Raw genomic sequence first — 14,907 nt, forward strand, 5'->3', positions numbered from 1 at the left:
CTTTCCTGTTGCTTTTATTCCCCTTTAGTTAAATCATCAGCAATCATGCTTTTAAAAGCTAGTCAGAGACTAACTGCAGGTCAGGAATGAAATGTTTGACTCGCACTGCCAGAAAAACACAAGAGGGGGGAGGTTTAGTGTGTGAGGAGCGTAAAGCCAAAGTTGAGGTGTCATATGTGATGTCAACTCTCACTTCTCCAACAATGCCAATTGAATAAACACACACAAATGGTATGGGTGAGGGAATCAGGAGAGAGAGAGAGAGAGAGAGAGAAGAGGGGCCGTCCTTGCTTGCTCTTCTAAGCAGGAGTGAGAGGAGGTCCAGAGGGAGGAGGCAAACGGGGAGAGCAGGATTGAGAAAGAGTGAGGAAAAGAAGTGGCGCTCTGTTTGCGGAGCAGTCTGGGACCATGCTGTCAGGCGGCTCTCTGATCTGGATTGGGGCGCTGCTTCTGGGGCTCGAGGCTTCGCTGACCGAGGCGTCTGACTTCCAGCACCACGGTTATGAGGAGATGGTGAGGGCTCTTTTTGCTGTCCAAAGCCAATGCCCCTACATCACTCGCGTCTACAGCATTGGTCGCAGCGTGGAGGGACGGCACCTATATGTCCTGGAGTTCAGTGATAATGCTGGCATCCATGAAGCATGTGAGTCTTTTCTTTACTCTTGTACCAAGGCATTAAATTCCTCACCCATATAGCTCAAGCAAACTCTTGCACGTTGTTCCTACTGACGCTCTAGGGCTGCCAGAGCTGATTGGTAAAGCAATAATTTGGGTTTGATTGCATAATTTGGGCTGTTTTCTGAGAAGAGCACTTAACAGTCGAAATGAAGCTTTGGCTGGCTATTCATGAGTTTATCTGGCCAGCCAATGTTGACTGTCAACTTGATTTATCTTATGGCTCCTCAAACACTCAGTAAATTGCATTTAAGAATGGACAGTATTGGGTTTAAAGGGGGAGTGTGTGCCTGGAGATATGGCATGCTATGTAGAAAACCGGTCCTACTGATCTAAAACAAGAACATTCCCATTGGAAAGAAAAATCAGAATCTTTTATAGGTCATTTGTTTCTCCTATAAACGGGAGAGCAAATGGACACTTTCGCTTCTCAGATGATTCTATTGAGAACAAGACCTTATTAATCTTTCATGTCTCCTCTAGAGAACCATCTTATAAACTGATTGGCCAAGATAACCAAAGTTTGGTATCAAAAGTCAGAAATCCCGTTACTTATCAAAGAAAGAAACAAATTAACTAGTCTATGCTTTGTACGCCAACAGTTGTCTCAATTTGCAAGGAATTTCAGGAGGAAGATCTGACACTTCAGTAAAATATATTGCAGAACTCCAATGTATCTTATGAAATATGAAAGAGCAGCTGCTGAGCAGTAAAATGTTCCTCTTTGTTTCAGTCTGTAGACCTTGTTCCTTTTGTTCACTCAAATTCAAAAATGCTTTCAGATCCGCTACTAGAAGTAGTTAAGATCTGTCAACGAAAGAAGTTAATAAATCAGCTTAGAAAAACAAATGAATCTTTGCCATCAGATGTACACTGTCAAAATTATTTTCTTGATTAGTATTTTTTATTGTTTTTCAGTACAAATATATAAACTTTTAATTCTTAGATCAAGATGCATTTGCTTGAGAAGCAAAATAACTTGCACTAGGGTTTCTTAAGAAGTGAGTTTATACTTAAAACAAGAAACAAATCTGCCAATGAGGTCAGAAAAATGTACTTAATTCAAAGCAAAAAATATATAATATTCTGACCCCATTGCAGATATTTATTCTCATTTAAAGCATGAAGTTATGTTTTTTTTTGACAAAGACATCTTAAGTAATTTTTCTTTTCAAGAAAATACTGAGTAAGATTTTTTTACAGTATAAAAATCTGCTACTCTTTGCAATATGCATACAAAGGTAAAACCTCTGAGAGAATTGCAGGATGTAGCCTATACATGTTCCACACGGAGTACAAAAACAGGAACCGGTCCAGCAGAGTGGGCAAATTTGTTGTGACCTGACCCTTTAGATTTCAAACAATGTCTGTGCTTCATGCATTAATGTCAAGGCCACCCATTTAGTGATTCTTTGAGCAGTGGCACAGCAGAGTTAATTTAATTATTTGGTGATTAATAGGAAGACTGTGCCTGATGAGTCTGCCTGTACACAGTGGCTAATTAGATTTGCAATCTTGCTGTCACTCACTTCCGCATCAAAAAAGAACAAACGGAAATCTGCTGGTACTTGTTAGAGGAGATAATTGTGAATAATGAGCTGACAACTGGCTGTGAGACAGGAATTTCGATGAGAGTGGCCCGCTGCGCTGTTAAACGCTCAAAAAGCTTTTGTAGGAGGAAAATTATGAATTTTAATTCATTCATATTTGATATGAGCATTTACAGTGTCCGCTTATTTGACAGCATTGTATAATTTGATTTAAAGAGATAGTTCATGTTCATGTTGTCATTTACTCACCCATCATTTTCTGTGAATAAATATGGTGTGTTCTTCTTAAAAAGATATTATATGGCTTCAGAAGAGTTACGTATGAACTTCTTTTATGGTGCTTTTTGGAGCCCATATCTCCATTCACTTTCATTGTATTAAAAAACAAAATTTCTCCTGTTGTGTTCCACAAAAGAAAGGATCAACATGAGGGTGAGTAAATGATCACAAAATCTCTTTAAACATTTTGTAGGCAATCCTTGCAGTACCTTTAGATCTTAATTCATGCAGTTGCTTCTTCTGAATTGCTACATATGCATGCATAGAGCTGCTTGCATGCTATTCACGGATGTGACCCTATGACCTCATGACTTCCTGACTGGCGGTCACCTGACTTGTGTTTTTCAGTGGAGCCGGAGTTCAAGTACGTTGGGAACATGCACGGGAACGAAGTGCTCGGCAGGGAGCTGCTCATCTACTTAGCCCAGTTCCTGTGCGAGGAATACCGGGCAGGAAACGAGCGAATCACGCACCTCATCCACGACACACGGATCCATATCCTTCCTTCGATGAACCCGGATGGATATGAGGTGGCTGCCAGGCAGGTATACAGCCCTGAGAAGCTAATCCACATTGTAAAATAAGAATACTAAAACACCACAGCTTGAAAAATCCATGACCAACAGCTCGTGGTGTGAATGTGAGCATGCATATGTGCACACTTATTTATTCAGTGTGGCAGCTGTGGTGTGGGAGTGTTGTAAGTCTCTAGTGGCCCCTAGTTTGTTATGAAGGAATCAGCCATATCCCAGAGTGCATTGGCGGCTTTCTTTTGAGACTAATTACACCAGAACTCACAAAAAAATAACAAAATGCACAGTATTTTTTTCTGGAACAGAGCATCCATACACCTACAATATTCACGCATCTAGAATGCAAAATTACAGTAATATAGACTCGTTCTTGATCTTTGAGACTAATTATATGTCCAGCAGTAAATGGTGGCTGAATGTGGCCACACACACCCAGTTATCAAGCGTCTCCTTGGACCAGACAAGAACTCCGCATCAGACGGGATCTATTTACATGCTCTAACTCGCTTACACAACACGCACAAGCACAATAAACTACTTGAGGTATACATTTCACAACTGACATACTGAGAAAGTTAAAAGGTGATATCCTTCCCGAAACGTTACTTAAAGGATATAAAAATAATGTGCTCTTTTTCTGATGTACAGGGTCCAGAATTCAACGGCTACTTAGTGGGACGTGGAAACGCAAAGGAGGTAGACCTGAACCGCAATTTCCCGGACCTGAATGCTCTTATGTACTACTACGAGAAACACAACGGTCAAAACCACCACCTACCACTGCCAGACAACTGGGAATTACAGGTGATCATCAATCAGTGTCACACACACTGCTATATGAGAGCAGACAGTGCCTGTTCAAAATGAAATGAGAGGGAGAGACCAGTCAAGCAATTAGTTTGTGTAGCCGTTTGGATGTGCTGAAAGATGTTGAGATAGACAATATAAGAAGGATGTGTTAAAGTGACAGTAAAGACATTTGTAATGTTACAAACGATTTTCCTATGTATGCTGTTCTTTTGAACTTTATTTTTTATCAAAGAATCCTGAAAAAAATGTATCCCGGTTTCCACAAAAATGTTGAGCATCACAGCTGTTTTCAACATTTATAACAGGGCTTGACATTAACGTTTTGCTCACCAGCCACTGTGAAAAGTGGTTTTCCAAAGTTACTAGCCACTCAGCATCTTCACTGGCCACAATTTTGACATCCATGCCTTAGGGAAAAACTTTATCCAACAGACTTAAAAATGGAGAAAATGGTGGTTAAAGTAATATGATGCGTGGAGTCAACCAATCAAAATGCTGCGTGAACTCAACCAATCAGCATGGTCATCGCTCAAGTCCCACCCACCAAATCTTTGCAAAAGTACTACCTTGCGAGCAGGGACTTTCAGAGTGGGTCTAAAGGAATCCTGCTGTCGAAACGCACCAAATACCACCCCAAAGTCCCTAGTTCCTATGGAAAATTCCTGCAGTGAAAACACGGCTTTAGACTATTTAATTAAGTGCAATAAGCAGCGAAAAATAACTAAATGTAGTACTGAGAGGCAGCTTTTTGTGCACACACTTTAGGTGAATGAGTAAAATGATGCACAATACTTGCAATCCCACTCCGAAATTCCAGCCCTGTAACAGCAACAATATTCATCCGGAGCAAATGAAACGTGTGAGGCGGGTTTGTGTGTCAACTCGCTGTCAAAAAGATATGAGAGTGAGCTCATAGGTATTGTGTATCTGCTCTGCGTGAATGAGTAAAATGAGTATTGGAAGCATTTCAGAAATTTCAGTAATTAGGTTATTAAAAAAATGTAATTTTTTGACAACACTACATGCACTTTGTTTATTATTATCAGATGATTTTTTTTAAAGACTACAACTAAAAAAGTAAAATGTATATAAAATTCAACATACCAAAATAGCTAGTAGAAGTGACTGCATTATATACAACTGATAATATCAAGCCCTGATTGATAATAATAAGAAGTATTGCTTGAGCTCCAAATCAGAATATTAGAATGATTTCTGAAGGATCATGTGACACTGAAGACTGGAGTAATGACGCTGAAAATTGAGATTTGCCATCACATGAATAAACAACATTTTAAAATATATAAAAATAAAAATAGTTATTTTAAATTGCAATAATATTACACAATATTACTTTTTGACTGTATATTTTATCAAATAAATGCAGCCTTGGTGAGCATTATAGAACAATTATTAAAACAATTATCCAAACCTTTGAACGGTAGTGTGTATATTTTGAGATTTATTCATTTAGACACTTTTTACACATTTAGCAACTCAAGGTTCTAATTCAAAACTGGTTCCATTTTAATAAAATACCAGAAGAGATGATACATTTTCAGTGAGTCAAAAACATAGTGTGCAACCATTTTGAAATCGCATGACTCTTATGAGCCAGTACTTCTTAGTGAAGCAAAAACACGCAGTATGACCAGTTTAGTCTAATTAACCAAATGATCAAAAGGTCAGTTTAAACAGAACTTTTAAATGTATTTATTATGGAAATCATTGCATCATTTGTCAATGGAATTGCTTTTTTTTCCTTAAAGGTACTAAAACAATCATTAATAGAGTCGTTAAGGAGCTTGAATCATTAAGAGGAGCCGGCACTGGTGTTGTAAAATTAACATATGATTGACTGATTTTGGAGGAATCTGTTGAATACACTGTAAAAACAAAATCTCAAATTATCCAAATATTTAACAATTATACAAACATTTTATAAGTGGTGAATTACTCTGTGAATGCCTTGAAATGAATCCCACATTCAGGTATCTGTGGATCTGTTCTGCTGGTCTGTCATGGGCATAAAACATTATCTATCTCTAGGTGTATGTGTTTTCATAGGGTGATCTTTTTAATGTACTAACAATATACATAGACATCACATAGGTAAATCCCTGTTCCAATCTCAAGTAAAATACAGGATAGTGCCAGTTTCCTGCATTGCAAAGAAAAACGCTTTTGTTTTTACAGTTGGACAGCACACTTAAGCTCTCCATTAGTCTGTCAGTAACCCACCCAGCTCTCGTTCTGCCGGTCTGCTCTCTATCAACCGCCAACAGGCCCACCTTTCACAAAATAGAAAGCCTTGGCATGTGTAAATGGACTTTTTTAGTTTGTACTGCTGTTAGTCTTCATCATGAGCTCTGGATATTTTGGTTAGTCTTTCACAACCTGCTGGAGTATCATAAAGTCGATCTCATCTGGGAGGATCCATGCTATCCATCATGATTTGAGAATGTTACAAAGAACATCTTGTGCTTCAATGGAAGAAGGAACATCTGACCTTTAGCAGTTTACAGTGTCACAAACTGACCGAAATAGTATACGTTTCTTCTTGATTGTAATAAAATAAAAGAACTTTGGAAGACTTTTGGAAGACTTCCCTAGAATAATACAACCCATTTAAACAGCTCTTTCCAGGAACAACTTTGTATTTTCCTCAGTCTAAAATGAGAACTCCAGCTTTGGAGAAGTGAGTATGTTCACTGGCAGCCAGACGTCCCTCAGGATCACAAGAGAAGAATTAGAGTCGGAGGCGTATGACACGTTCTGATCTTTTCTCTGTGAGTCAAAAGCTGTCACTCTCACATCAAACCCCGCTGGTGACCTTCTGACCCTAGTGTGGGTTTCGCACTACACAGTCCTAAGTAGGGTGAAAAACATCTGTGTGAGTTCACAGCACGAAACCTGACTCTTCAATGACAGCTGGGGCCAAAGGGACACTTGGCTGTTTATATATACAGATCCATGCATAATAAATACAGCCTCCTCAAAACAGAGCACGGACGGGATCAATAGCTCATCTCTAAGGAGCCGGCCAGACTGATTTTACTTAATGCAAAAGGGTCAGGTGGAGGTTTATTATCCCTTCACCTCTAGTACCACATGTCAGATCTCTCAGATAACAGCACTAAAGAAATATTTCAAAAAGGCTGCAAGACCGCTGCTGGAGTGTCATGGCACAAAAACCTCAAACAAAGGCTGAAATAATGCACACAGCATGCAAGTTTTCAAATCCGAATGTTTTTTTTTTTCTCGGTTCTTGCAGGTTGAGCCGGAGACTTTAGCAGTGATAAAATGGATGCAGAATTATAACTTTATTCTGTCGGCTAACCTCCACGGTGGAGCTGTAGTCGCCAATTACCCCTTCGATAAGTCTCGTGAGCCCCGGATAAGAGGCAAAACAACATACTCGGCCACCCCTGATGATAAAATATTCCGAAAGGTATGTTGTTGTTTTTTTAATTTTAAAGTGATTTGTGTGATTTTCTACTTTAGAGAAAGCTTAATGTCCACAAATAATTGTAAGTAAGCCATTTTTAAGTTTATTTCCCCACTATCAAACCATTACAGAGGCAACACCAACTCAACCAGTGGTGTGCGTTTGGGGGCCGGAATATCTGTTAGTTTGACTAATGGCAGATGGAGTGTTTGAGAACCCTTTCTGAAATCCATCAATATATTTGCAATTCTGTCTATAAAAATACCCTCCAAAGATGAGTTTTAAGGGATACAATTATTGACTACAGGGGGACTTGACACAGTCTTAGCATGGTGGCTTTGTTTACGCAACTAGCAACCCTGGAAGATGGTCTCTCAGCCTTGGGCAAGAGCCCAAAACCAGCCACAAGATCAGCCTGACCAGTCTTGGAAATCAGTCTAGCAAACCAAGTGTTATTTTGTTTAGTAGAATAGTTGCTCAGAAATCACATACTTCACCTATTGAAGAGTTGGCTGTTGTTTTTCCCAATTCCCTGTGAGTATTTACAGATGTGTGTATGTGTGTGTGTGTGTAGTTGGCAAAGACATACTCCTATGCCCACAGCTGGATGCATAAGGGCTGGAACTGCGGCGATTACTTTGATGAAGGAATCACAAATGGTGCCAGCTGGTACTCTCTTTCTAAGGGTGGGTTATATCTTACATACCATGGTTCTCATTCACTTACTTCAACAAGGCTTGTGGTTTTGTCTCATTTAAATGTCTTGTAATTTAGCTGAAATTTGGGAATTACAAGCTCTTTTATCTTTAAGGGAACTAAACTAGAACACTGATTGAGTTATAGTTTAGAGCTTTTCACTAGTGCCAGCAGCAGTGTAATTTCACCAGTGAGATTAACTACTTTAAGGGGCAAAATTGATTTTCAAATAGATTTATAGGCTGTTTTTGTTGTTTAGTTATAATTATAATGTAATGTTTTGGTCATATATTTCTCTAAAAATATTTTGCCCCCCAAAAAAGTGTGCATAAGGAAAACAATTCACACATTCCTATTTTTTATTTGATTTAATTTTGTCTACACATGGAAGTGTTTCTTATATTTTTCCTTTTTCTTGCAAATTCATTTAGGAGCTCCATGCATTTATTTTTTTCTAACAAAATGGTTGAACAAAAAGGTTGAACATTTTGAATATGTGGGGCATCTGGCTAACACTTTGCTGTACGTACTACATTTTTATGTGTGATTAAGAAGAATTATTTCTCAATATCTCTGAAGGGATGCAGGATTTCAACTACCTCCACACAAACTGCTTTGAGATCACTCTGGAGCTCAGCTGTGATAAGTTTCCTCCGGCTATGGCTCTCGCCAGTGAGTGGATGGCCAACAGAGAGGCTCTGGTGTCCTACATCGAGCAGGTGAGGAACTCCCCTACTCGCATTTGATTGTTTTACTGGTTTAGTTTCAGCTCTGTCTGCTTGTAATGAAACAAGTAGAAGTTCAAACTTCAACTCTGCAGTCAGAACATGTATAACTGAAATTGGATAGTGCTGTATTTAAAATTAAACCAGTAAAAAGGGGGCCAGTATTCTAGCGGACAGGTAAGAAAGACAAATTGGTTCACCATGGCACTAGCAGGTAATGCACCTGTCCCCAGATACTTATAATGGGAAATTGATATGAACCTTCAGGGGTCTCGTTGTGAGTTCAAGTAACACTACACTGCTTGCTAGCGCATTTAAAGTAATGGATGGTATCGCTTTACCACTTTGAGTGCAGTGCCTGACCGTAACGAAAGCTTAACCCTTGTGCTGTTCTGAAAATCTTGACCTAATTTGGGGTTCCCAGTTAAAAATGACCAGCCTTTTAACTTGTTTATAATTCTCTCATTATGAATTTTTTTTCACCAAATATTGAATTAAATAGTTTTGAATTTCTTTCTTTTTTAAACTGATTGATCATAGGCTTCACTGATCTGAGCATATGCACTTTCATAGGCATGCACTCAAGCTTATTCACCTAAAAAATAAAACTGAGGTGCATAAGCTCAGATCGATGAGGCCTACAACCAATCAGTTCCAAAAAGAAAAAGAAAAAAACCTGTGCTAATAAAGCAAGCTGATGAAAATAGATTGAATCCAATATTTGGAAATAACATTAGCATAACAAGCTAATTTATTCTAGGCCAGACATTTTTGTCTGGGAACACCATAGGTACACCCTCTCCCCCAAAATCCAAGAATTTGGGGAAAATTGTCAAGTTACCCTGTGTAAGCAAAGTCAGCAAGTTTTAGTCAAATCCGCATTCAGGGAAAAAAAAGTCCTCTCTGGGTCAAATTGACCGGAATACAACACGAGGGTTGGTGTATCATGGCTCTTCTGTCTTCCAGGTGCACCATGGGATAAAAGGCATGGTTTATGATGAGAACAACAACCCAATTAGTAATGCGGTGATCTCGGTGGCAGGCGTAAACCACGATATAACCAGCGGTGAGTGTTGTTCTACATTAAAAGCCGATTTTGTAGTACGTACATGCTTTAATACTTCATTCATGTGTCTGATGCTGTCTCAGGGACGAGTGGAGACTACTTCCGTCTGCTCATGCCGGGTACCTACACAGTGACGGCTTCTGCATTAGGTTACCAACCCTTTACCAGCACGGTGACAGTGGGACCGGCTGAAGCTGTACAGGTGATAAAAAAAACACATCAGAAATGCACAATTAGTACTCTATTCTTTTTACAATAACAAACTAACATAGCCTATTTTATTTGTTCTTCTTCCTAGTTGCATTTCTATTTGAAAGTTCAACCAAAAGGGACAAACTTGAACGCGAAAGCTTATCCCAACAAGAAGGGCCCATCGACGGCTAAGATTCCTCCCACCAACCTTGGCCCAAGATAAAGAGCAAGGACTCTTCTCTCAACACAGACAAAACATTTGTCTTGACTTTTAAAACTGAAGAACAATAAAGGGAAACATGGACTCTCACTGTGACAAATCTCACATTCCTACATCATAATTTGTTGTTTGTATAGATGCATAAAAGTGTGAGAAATCCATTTTTTGCTCTCATGGTCTTGCGGAGCTTAAAGAAACACGCTTTTTGGGACTCTAGCTTATTCACCGTATCTCCCAGAGTTAGATAAGTCCATACATACAATTCTCATCTCTGTGCGTGCCATAACTCTGTCTAATGCACCCACTGCTTCCCTACACTCTAAAAATTGCTGGGTTAAAAACAACCCAAGTTGGTTTGAAAATGGACAAACCCAGAAATTGGGTTGTTTAAATGGGTCCATTTACTAGGGTTCAAACAACCCAATTTCTGGGTTTGTCCATTTCCAACCCAACATGGGTTGTTTTTAACCCAGCATTTTTTAGAGTGTAGCTTAGCACAAGAATGGAGGCAAACTGCTCAATAAGTGACAAAATAATGCCAATATTTACCTATTTACATGTTGTGATGTGTATAGTTACACTGTGTATTGAGACCGACTGAAAATTAAAAGTTGCTATTTTCTACACCGATATGGCTAGAAACTATACTCTCATTCCTGCATAATAATAACTTTGGGTACCATGGGCAGCAGGCGTAATGATATTTCTCGGTGCCTGAAATAGTCCCCTCACGCTCTCTGTACAAGCAGGTTGTCACGTTGGGTATGTTAACGCAAGTTAGCCTAATTTCAAGCGCTGCATAATATCATTGCAACTGCTGCATCCATGATACGGCAGAAAAGTTTCTTGATTATTATGTAGGAATGACAGTATAATCCCTTGCCATATTAGTCTAGAAAATTGCAACTTTTCATGATCCGTCGGTCTTAGTATACAATGTAACTATACACATCACAACATGTAAATAGGAAAATGTTGCCATTATTTTTTTCACTTATTGAGCAGTTGACTAGATGGAGCCATTTACCTCCAGTCTTTGTGCTAAGCTAGGCTAGAGGTGTGTGCGTCAGACAGAGTTATGGTATGTATGGACTTATCTAAGATCTTATGTATGGATCTTATCTCTGGGGGATACAGTGAATAAGCTAAAGTCCCCAAAAGTCGGCGTGTTCCTTTAAATATATATGTATGTTATATAATGGCTTTGATTAAAAGAACAAGAAGAAGTAGGTAATGCAAACAAATATTTCTCTTTTTATGAGAAATTAGTCATAGATTAATGAAGATATTTAGATGGAATGTTACTGGAAATTTTGCCTGAATATGATGAGGTCAATCAGTTTAAGATGAATTATCTCCTATGTGGATAATAATAATTAAATAAAATGTTATCATTTAAAATTATCTATTCTTTGGGCAATTATTGTTGTATTTAAGAATAACATGTTTAAAATACCATCTTGTGTGAATATTTGTAAAAATGTATTGAAATTTTCATAAAGGTACTGTATACACACTTCAACTATTTTATGGATAAACATTTTCTTATAATGATCTTTACATGTAAATATGTGCTGTTTGATTAAACCAGCCAGGCATATGTTAGTTTGGCATTTGTATGCAAACTACAAATGCAAAGATTTACTGAGATGATCTGTGGACATCCTAAACTCTAATTTAAACTGAATATCATGTAAAGTGGTTCAGATACATATATGCTGAAGTATTAAGAGTTCCTTTTACTGGAACTAAGGGGCCAAGCCCAACCCCTGAAAAACATCACACCACAATCCCCCTTCCACCAAACCTTACACTTGGCACAATGCCGTATGGCAAGTATTATTTTCCTGGCAGCCGCCAAACCCAAACTCGTCTATCAGATTGGCAGACAGATAAGTCGTCACTCCAAAGAACAAGTCTCCACTTATAGAGCCTGACACATTGCATTGCACTTTGCAACTGTGCACTGTACATCTCAGCATGTGCTGACCCCGCTCTGTGATTTGACATGGCCTACCAATTTGTGGCTGAGTTACTGTTCCAATTGTTCCACTTTGTTATAATACCACTAACAGTTGACCTTGGAATATTTAGTAGTGATGACATTTTATGAATGGACTCATTGCACAGGTGCCAACCTGTATCACAATACCACACTTGAATTCATTGAGCTCCTGAGAGTGACCCATTCTTTCACAAATTTTTCTATATGCAGTCTGCATGCCTAGGTGCTTGATTTTGTACACCTGTGGCCATGGAAGTGATTGGAACACCTTAATTCAATGATTTGGAGGACTGTCGCAATACTTTTGGCAATATAGTGTATGTTTGAATTCCTTTTCCCCCCTGGAGCAGTCCTGACTGCATTGCCCAAACCTCTAAAAATCATATTCTCAATGCAATGAAATCTTATTATTTATGTCTATTAAAAATTAAATTAAAAAAATTAAAAAAAAGCAAGTCTACACTCCTCTTGATCATGCAAGCTCTTGTTGAGAAGCTTGCAGCATTTTCAAATCAGCTATCATTTGTGTTTGTAATTAATACATCCACCTCCACTCAAGTATAAGTGAACTGTCTATCTTTGGTATTAAGCTTAGATGGCAGCACACTCATGTTTATCGAACCGAAAGTAACACTAGGGGTCAGTGCTGTAGTGGTATGGTCAGACGACTGCTATTTCTCTAAGAAAGCAATTAAAATAACAAAAATGTAAGAGCAGCATACCTTTACATACATTAGGTGAGACTAAAATTCCATTTGACATGTCCAACTCCAACTTCCGTCATCAACAAATCAAAGAAACGTGCTTGTTAAACTATTTGTTGGGCTCTTCAAAAAATTTAAAAAGCTTAAAAAGTACATAAACTATCATTTAGTATTTTAATGCCAGGAAATGTATTATTCTTGAATGGTACAAAAACATTAAAAGACAAATTGACTGAATATTTATTGTAAATTATAATTCCATGTTTGTAATTCCAAGGCGAATGTTCCAATAAAAAGATTTGTGAGAACAAAAGAATAAAAAGAATAAAAAGAATGTTTAACAACAACATTTAAAGATTTGTATGCATTCCTTTGATATTCTTGGTTACCATACACAAAAAGAATAACAATGCCCTCTGAATAACAGGAAAAAGGAAAATGTACTCCAGTAATGTTGTGGATGTTGTGTTGTCCAGGAAAGAACGAGAAGGCTATGCAGCTGGAAAATATGAGCAATACTTCATTTCTCATAAACAAAAAGAATAATGTTTGGAGAGCTGTGCCATCAATGAGAATGAAAATGAAGGACATTTTGTGTAAAAAATGTGCCATGAAAAAATGATGATTCATACCAACTATTAAGGATCTGCTTCCAATCAGAAGATCCACAGTCTAGCATTTACAATACATGAATAAACTGTCCGAATGGCCGCAAAATGAAGTGACAGGATTTCATTGTAGGAGAGTGCTTCAATGACACAAAGATCATGAATAGATCAACAAGAATGAATAGCAACAAAGAGCATCAAGCTCACATGGTCATTCTCAATGAAAATGTCACAGTTGGAGAGGACAACAGAAGCTTTTCATGCTTTTTCATGCTTCCAGGATATGACAGATCTGGCATTTTCTCATAAATGCCGTGGGCATGTTGTATCAGAGCAGCTTACAACAGAGCTGATTGTGACAATGAAATCCACACACAACTACTGAGGTTATTCAGCACACACTTGGCTTCAGCTTAAAGGGAACCCAAGTCAAGTGATCAGAGTCCATGGAGATGACAGGAACATGCACAGAATAATACGTGTAAAGAGGTTAAGATTTGACGTAACATTTCTGTACTTACATACAGGGGCCTAACAGGCAGCTTCCTGTCATTGTTTCCTTAAATCAGGAAGTTGTGGTTAATGCAGACACAGCAAAAATAATCTTACCTCTGACAATGCTTAAAACATTATGTTCCCTTTGTGGCAATAATATTGACACAGATGAGTCTACATAAAGCAATATAGCTCTGTCATTTCCACTAATATCAGCAAATGCAGTGTTATTATTAGAGAGTCCTGAAACCAAAACCAGACTGTTGTACCTTCACATCTGAACATTATACAATATTAGAGTAGTTTTACCACGTTTATGTTCCACGCAAGTGTTGATTTTATTTTCATTAAAAATCCCTTTGTTATCCGATTTAACATTAGGCCTACTTATTTTTTAAATGCTTTTTGATTATAATTTTAATATTGTACCCATATCCCCAGATATTAGCACCCCCCCCCCAATTTAATTTCTTACATAATGCCTGCTTTCATTTTTAAAGTGTGTCAGCTGTAAACTATGCAAAAAGTGTGAAAACATTATTTAACTGTGTATTTAGGACATACATTGCTATAGTAATTAAACTAGACTTTGCATAACAAAGGATTTACTTTTTTAATTTGTATAATTATTATTTAAAATGTTTGACTAATCATGAGAGAAAAGGGAAAAAAGAATATATATAGCCTATATTTATTTTATAAAAGTCTACAAGGCCAAAGGTGCCCTTGAAGAAACCCCCATACCTACATACATTATTATTATTATTATTATTATTATTATTATTATTATTATTATTATTATTATTTGTAACCTACATAATTTAAATAGGCCTGTTAAAGTGCACATATATATATATATATATATATAAAATCGATAGTAACTAAGCTAAGATAACAGACC

General features: G+C 37.8%; 1 protein-coding gene across 1 annotated transcript; it reads left to right on the forward strand.

The window, feature by feature from the left end:
• The first annotated feature begins 321 nt into the window (after positions 1–321).
• Positions 322–11,598, forward strand: cpn1 (carboxypeptidase N, polypeptide 1). The gene is made up of 9 exons (XM_067429554.1): positions 322–643; positions 2,853–3,049; positions 3,686–3,841; positions 7,122–7,298; positions 7,870–7,981; positions 8,571–8,710; positions 9,683–9,782; positions 9,866–9,984; positions 10,081–11,598. The coding sequence occupies exons 1-9, from the start codon at positions 409–411 to the stop codon at positions 10,195–10,197; spliced, it is 1,353 nt and encodes a 450-aa protein (XP_067285655.1). The 5' UTR covers positions 322–408; the 3' UTR covers positions 10,198–11,598.
• Positions 11,599–14,907: the final 3,309 nt, after the last annotated feature.

Source organism: Pseudorasbora parva, chromosome 21 (genome assembly GCF_024679245.1).
Source record: "Pseudorasbora parva isolate DD20220531a chromosome 21, ASM2467924v1, whole genome shotgun sequence".
NCBI classification, from domain to species: domain Eukaryota; kingdom Metazoa; phylum Chordata; class Actinopteri; order Cypriniformes; family Gobionidae; genus Pseudorasbora; species Pseudorasbora parva.

Coding starts and splice junctions, on each gene's coding strand:
- cpn1 (XM_067429554.1), top strand. CDS start 409: ATGCTGTCAGGCGGCTCTCTGATCTGGATTGGGGCGCTGCTTCTGGGG. Junction 644..2,852: donor TGCTGGCATCCATGAAGCAT/GTGAGTCTTTTC, acceptor TGTGTTTTTCAG/TGGAGCCGGAGTTCAAGTAC. Junction 3,842..7,121: donor CAGACAACTGGGAATTACAG/GTGATCATCAAT, acceptor CGGTTCTTGCAG/GTTGAGCCGGAGACTTTAGC.